At 47.3% G+C, this 7,191-nt stretch overlaps 1 protein-coding gene across 1 annotated transcript; it reads left to right on the top strand.

The window, feature by feature from the left end:
* The first annotated feature begins 5,827 nt into the window (after positions 1-5,827).
* Positions 5,828-6,688, top strand: TUSC1 (tumor suppressor candidate 1). The gene has a single exon (XM_002707958.6). The coding sequence runs from the start codon at positions 5,952-5,954 to the stop codon at positions 6,552-6,554; it is 603 nt and encodes a 200-aa protein (XP_002708004.2). The 5' UTR covers positions 5,828-5,951; the 3' UTR covers positions 6,555-6,688.
* Positions 6,689-7,191: the final 503 nt, after the last annotated feature.

Genomic DNA, 7,191 nt, shown 5'->3' with positions numbered 1-7,191 from the left:
ACTGGATTACATTCCTGGCATCAGCCCTGGCCAAAATCCAGCCTTAAGTGTTGCAATCATTTGGAGAGAAGACCAGTAGATGGGAGTTCTCTCTCTCTGTGCTTCTCCAATCAGCAAATAAAAATTAAGGGAAAAAGCTCCTGGAGTTGAGAGCTACAGCAGAAAATAGAACAGTGGGATTCAAATTTTGCCCTTACAATTCAGACAAATGAGAAAAAAAGAAAGATACTAGTATAATCTTAGGCTACTGTAACATTTATTCTTCAAAGTTCCAGAGCTGAGAAGTCCAAGATCAAAGTGTTAGCTTATTTAATTCCCCAGTGATGGCTCTCTTGCTATCTTTTAGGTAGCTACCTTTTCTCTATGTCCTCACATGTTGGAGAGAAAAATAGGAGACAAGCTGTCTTGGGTCTTGTCTCATAAGAGCACTAATGTTAGCATGAAGCATTTACCTTCATAATCTTATCCAAATCTAGTTACTTCCCAGAAGCTCCACCTCCAAATACCATCATAACGTAGATCAGGGCCTTGGCTCATGAATTTTGAAGGGATAGAATTCAGTCCATGGTAGGTACAATATGAACAATCCCTATGCCAAAAGAGTACAAGGATTTGGTAGGAAAGTTTATAGAACAGCAGAGGAGAAGTGAAATTTAAACCATGAAATACCACGGGCATGCAGATTATGGGTGACCTTAGATGTCAGACTAAGGAGTTTAACATTGTTATGTAAACAGACTTGATCAAAACTATTTTCCAAAATGCATTTGGTGAGATGTTATAGGCTGTTTTAAGGAGAGAGACAATAGAAAGAAACTGGAAGTAGGACGACTTGTTCCATTGTGAAGATGCCACAAATTACCTTATTGTATGACTCACTTCAAAAGGAAAGTGATTCAAAATGGGGAAATGAGAGTTAAATGAGTATAGCAATAAAATAATCTCAGAAATCAAATGGGATTTGGGAAATAAACACACATCACACATAAACACATACACACACACACACAATCACACATACCTCTCAAGGCCTCTTCAAGCAAGTGTCCTTTATTGGGAGGATAGAGGAAAAGGGACAATAAATTCAACAGCTGTCATTCAAAGTTGGTTTTGAGATATACATACATATAAAGTACAGGGCAAAACCCAGTCTCATTATAATTTGCAGATACAGCTTTTCTCAACTGCAATATTTACAAAGTTGTTGGATAGAGGCATTATATTAAGAAATATGATGGGTGCTGGCATTTTGGCATAGTGAGTTAAGCCATGGCCTGTAGCACCAGCATCCCATATGGGCGCTGGTTTGATTCCCAGCCGCTGCACTTCCAATTCAGCTCCCTGCTAATGCTCCTGGTAAGGCAGCAGAGGATGGCCTAAGTGCTTGGATCCCTAAACCCACATGGGACACCCAGAAGAAGCTCCTGATTCCTGGCTTCTGCCTGGCCCAGCCCTGGCCATGTGGTCATTTGGAGAGTAAATCAGTGGATCGAAGACCTCTCTCTGTCTCTCTCTCTCTCTCTCTCTCTCTCTGTAATTCTGCCTTTCATATAAATTTTTAAAACAATTTATTTATGATTCTGTCCCGGTTGCCCCTCTTCCAGGCCAGCCCTCTGCTGTGGCCTGGGAGTGCAGTGGAGGATGGCCCAAGTGCTTGGGCCCTGCACCCCATGGGAGACCAGGAAAAGCACCTGGCTCCTGGCTCCTGCCATCGGATCAGCGCGGTGTGCCAGCCGCAGCGCGCCTGCCGCGGCAGCCATTGGAGGGTGAACCAACGGCAAAGGAAGACCTTTCTCTCTGTCTCTCTCTCTCTCACTGTCCACTCTGCCTGTCAAAAAAAAAAAATTATTTATTTATTTGATAGAGTTATAGACAATGAGAGAGAGACAGAGAGAAAGGTCTTCCTTCCGTTGGTTCACTCCCCAAATGGCTGCTACAGCCGGTGCTGCGCCAATCCGAAGCCAGGAGCCAGGTGCTTCTTCCTGGTCTCCCATGCGCGTGCAGGAGCCCAAGGACTTGTGCCATCCTCCACTGCCTTCCCGGGCCACAGCAGAGAGCTTGACTAGAAGAGGAGCAACTGGGACTAGATCCTGGCGCCCATATGGGATGCTGGTGCCGTAGGCAGAGAATTAACCAAGTGAGCCAACAATGTTTTTTAAAAAAGTATGATGACTGTAACCTCATCTGTTCCGCTTTTTTTCCTCTTACCTAAGATAGAAGGCAGAATAATTTTTTAAAGTGAGATTTAAGTTGTTGAATGATTAGAGAGTGGGCACTGGGTATGTGGGGGGAGGATTGGAGAAGAAAATGCTTATAAACAGTTCCCTTAATAAAATAAAGAGGAGGAGGAAGGGGGAACAAGGAGAATGGGAAAGGAGGACTGGTGGTGGTGGCAGTGGATCGATAATTCAAGGAAATGACAGAACCAAGCACTTCAAATGACCTACTTGTATTTTTCTGCTCTTTCACTCCAAATTTCATAATGAACTAGAGTTTTAAAATTATTTTTGTTGCTAAAACTTAAGTTTTTACAGGAGAATCCTTACCTCTTTGTTGTGAGTAAGAAAACTTAAATGATGATAAATACGATGTCAGGGAAGGAGCACCCTACAACCTTTGAACTCTTCCATCTGGCAAACAAGCAGTATTATTGCTGGGGAGCTCCTATTCTGAGGGAAGCATGGGTATCTTGATTATTTTTTCTAATTAATAGCTTATATTTCTATATTTTTCTATATTTTCGTCTTACAAAGATTATTCTGGCCCATTAACTCATCCTGAATTTTTTCAGTTCTATAATTTTTCTCCCTATTTTTAATTTAGCTCTCATATATATGAAATAACATATATCATTTGCCTATTAATATTTTCATATGTGTATCACTAAAAACTATAGTGTGAAGGACATTGTATTTTAATAACTTTCGTGGTATCATCTTTAGAAGCAAATCCAATGTTCATCTTCAGATACACAATTCTTTATATGTTATTCTGAGTTAATTTAAATACAGATCAGCAAGTTTCTGTGATTATTTTAGTCACTCTGTTGTCTCAAAGGCTCTTTCAACTTAGAAGTTACATTGTCTCTATCTTCTACTTAGGAAGGTTGATAAAACTACTCATAACCATATGGCGACCTTGTGTTTATTACCAGGCAAGATAATGTTCATACTTTATTCACAGTTTTTGTTTGAATAATCTTTTTCTTTTCTTCCCCGTTTTCCCCTTCCCTTCCTCTCTTCCCTTTTCTCCTTCTCTCAAATTCTTCCTCCCTTCCTTTAATAAAATGGTTATATATGCAATCTGGCTGACTCACAGTGGTAGTACTAATGGATTCTGCCTTTTGGGAGCATATATAAATAATCAGATTAGCTACTATTAAAATATGTCAAACAGAATGGCAATTTTACTGGATCTTTTTTCTGCTTAATCAGTTTTACTTACTTTCCCTAGCATTTCACATTAGCTCATTAAGTTATCAAGACAAAAGTGTGTACTTAGGGATTGGGTGTAACATAGTGAGGAAGGCAAAAGGTCCTTCTCTTGCAACCAGGGCCCAAATTGTTTAGGAAGCCTCCTTATGATTCATTAATTAGTTACAAAAATCTAGAAGACATTCTACAAGGGAAATAGTAACTTTAATACAGGAATCCGTGCAGAGAAAATACTAGATTTACAAATGTGAGGGTAGGGAGAGTTGAGTTGAACAAAAATAAAACACAGTACTCAATTCATAACATCCACGTGGTAAGAGAATCTCTCTAATGCAGTGTTCTCTCCAGTTTACGAGGCATATCTACCTTCTTATTCCACAGGTCCCTAAAATTTGACATGTCTAAACATGAGAACTAATTGTTGTTCCTTCCATACCAGACCATTTTTCTCCCGCATTCCCTATTTGTACCAAGAAGAAAAAAAAATCTTGGTTCAACAGTCCATAGAAAACTCAGTTCCCATCCTAACAAAGTTTTCAGTGTCCACGACTAATGGGAATAGCGAATGTGGACCTTTCTGGGGCTGGTGCTATGGCACAGCAGGTTAATCTGCCACCTGCAATACTGGCATGCCATATGAGCACAACTTTGAGTCTGGCTGCTCCACTTCCCTACAGCTCCCTACTAACCTGCCTGGGAAAGCAGCAGAAGATAGATCAAATACTTGGGCTCCTGTCACCCACATGGGAGACCCAGATGTAGTGCCCTGTACCCACATGGGAGACCCAGATGTAGTGCCAGGTTCCTGGCTTCAGCCTGGCTGAGGTTTTGAGGCCATTTGGGAAGTGAATCAGCAAATAGTTCTCTCTGTAACTCTTCCTTTCAAACAATAAAATAAGTCTTTCATCCCTGGTTTACTCCCCAATTGGTCACAGCACAGGCCCCTAAATAAATCTGTTTTTTAAAGAATATGGGGGCCAGCACTGTGGAATAGCATGTTAAGCCACCACCTGTGGTACTGGCATCCAATATGGGTGCCAATTCTAGTCCTAGCTGCTCCTCTTCGGCTCCAGCTCTCTGCTAATGTACTTGGGTAAGCAGTAGAGGATGGCCCAAGTGCTCAGGCCCCCATACCCGCATGGGAGACGGGGATAACGTTTCTGGCTGCTGGCTTCAGATCAACCCAGCTCTGGCCATTGCGGCAGAAGTCTTTCCTCTTTGTCTCTCCTCTCTGTCTGTAACTCCACCTCTCAAATAAAATCTTAAAAGATAAAATATGGCCTTGCAAGAAATTAAATTTGCATCTTTTGAAATTCTGAAATTCCATGTTGTTGTTGTTGTTATTGTTATTATTATTCCACGAAATGACAGTGACAGTTGAGGGTAGATTTTTATTTGTGAGATTTTAGGCTCTTACTCAGCAAAATCAAAGTACACAATATTAACTGTATTTCCCACCTACTTATTTTTATTTATATTCCTCAATGAAAACCCCAAACCTGTAAACCGGGATTCGCATAAGCTCTTCTTCATTTGCTTTCTCCAGTGGTCCTTGCAGACTTTACTAAAGCTAAGAAGTACCTGGAAACTTGTTTAAAATGTAATGTCTTGCTACCACCTCTCTCCCACGCGATTCTGGCGTCAGTCAGTACCTAATCTTTAATTTACTCTACAATAATCCAGTGACTTTGTAGGCTGAGGCCCTCAGAAAACGAGACATGTGATTCACTCAGTGAGTCATATCCATTTGTCCCAAGACATTGCAGAAATTACCGAGTATTCAATTTCGTGAGTGAATGGGGGCACAGCTTGATTTTCATAGGTTTTGGGGAACAGCCTGAGCAACTGGACTAAGGCCAGTTTCCACAGTGCTCCAAATTTTCCTAGCTTGGGAACTGCCTCTACTCTTTGCAGAACTCCCGTTTCCCACTTGCGCGCCTCACGACAGGTGTTCATCCCCAACCGCGATCAATGTTTTATTAAGCTCAGGGATGGGTCCAACCGTCCGGTTTTAAAGTAAGTAACCTCCAGTTTTCCAACTTGCCTCACAGCTTTTTCCCAGAATTTATCACGTTACTCTCACTCGATTTGGGATTGCCATGTAAAACAGCCAAGTAACCACCGGCGGTTGCGCTCAAGAGAGGGGCGAGGCCGGCGGGTTCCCGTGGTGCCCAGGCCTGCACGGAAGCGCCCTGGCAGAAGCCAGCAGAGGATACTCGCGCCTCCACGCGCCGCCGGAGCGCTGACCAGCCCAGCGCTCCCGGGGGGCCGTGTGTGTGCTCGGGGCTCGCAGACAGCAGGCCCCCGGGGACAGCTCCACCACAGGAGACAGGACACGCCTCAGCCCGGGCAAATTCCCGGCCTCTTCTGGCCTCACGCCAGCAGCCACCGCCCGCCACCTCTTCTCCTCCTCCTCCTCCGCCGCCGTCGCCGCCCGGGCTGCCCCGCCGGGCCCCGAACTCGCCCGCGCCTCGGCGCGCGGCCCCTCGGCCCCACCGCGCCGTTGGGACGGGACCGATGTGGCGCATGCGTGGTGGCGCCACCAGGTGCGGGAGCTGCGGCGGCGGGGACGGCAGCGGCGGGGACCGCCGTGGGCCAGGCCGCCCGGGCCGAGTTCGTGGGGGTGGCGGCAACAGCGGCGGCGTGGGGTGGCGAGGCCGTGCGGGCGGCGCCCGACAGCAGCTGGAGGAGCGGTTCGCCGACTTGGCTGCGAGCCACCTGGAGGCCATCCGCGCGCGGGACGAACGGGACCGGCAGAACGCGCGGCTGCGCGAGGAGAACGCCCGGCTGCGGCTTGAGAATCGCAGGCTGAAGCGCGAGAACCGCAGCCTCTTCCGTCAGGCTCTGCGGTTCCCAGGCGAGGGCGGCGACTGGGCGCCCGCGGAGGCGACCCCAGGCCCCGAAGAGGCCCGCACGAACCCGAGGGCCAGAGGCGGCGACCCTGAGGACGAGGCGGGGAGCCCCAGGGCCCTGAGGGCTCGGCTGGAGAAGCTCGAAGCCATGTACCGCCGGGCCCTGCTGCAGCTGCACCTGGAGCAGCGAGGACCGCGCCCGCGCGCGGACAAGGAGGAGCCGCCTCTGCGGGACCCCGACCCGGAGCCCTCGGGGCCCTGGCTGTAGCCCGAGGCCGGCGCCGGGCGGAGGCGGGGCTTCGCGGGGCCCCTCCTCCTCCGCGCCCGCGGAGACTCTGGACGGCTGTGCGTTCCCGCCCCGCGTCCCTGCCCGCGGACACTTCCGGGCGGCGCCTGGTGCTGGCCGCGGCCGTGGAGCCGGCCAGCGCCAGTCCTCGGGCAGCTCCCCCGCCCCGTGAACACAGCACCTGTCCTGGCCGCCGCCGGTTTCTGTGGAGGGAAGCCTGGCCACGCTGGGGCTGGTTTGGGTTGAGCGAGAACTGGGTGCCAGTGAGCACCTCGCAACTCCTGCTTTGAGGTGGCGTAAGGGCCTGTTGTGTTTTCTCCCCAGTTTTGGTGTTTTGAGTGGAATGAGTTTGTGGTTTATACTTCAAACTCCTAAAACCTCCAGCTGTTGCCTCTTAATGTGGCCAACATTTTGAGTATTTGCCTTTCTAAGTCGGTATTACTTGGCTATCCTATAAAATACCACCTTTTTATAAAAAAAAAAAAAGATGATAGCTATAATTTAAGAGTTCGTGTCTGCCCCATACTTCAGTCTGTATATATCTAATATATACTGCTTTGTTTAGCCCCGGAGAATTTTTAAGGTATCTGTCTATAGGTGATCCTTTGGATTGTTAAAT

The sequence above is a fragment of the Oryctolagus cuniculus genome, chromosome 1, assembly GCF_051225735.1.
Source record: "Oryctolagus cuniculus isolate XC-2025 breed Fujian yellow rabbit chromosome 1, ASM5122573v1, whole genome shotgun sequence".
NCBI classification, from domain to species: Eukaryota; Metazoa; Chordata; class Mammalia; order Lagomorpha; family Leporidae; genus Oryctolagus; species Oryctolagus cuniculus.
This window is presented reverse-complemented; position numbering and strand designations above follow the sequence as displayed.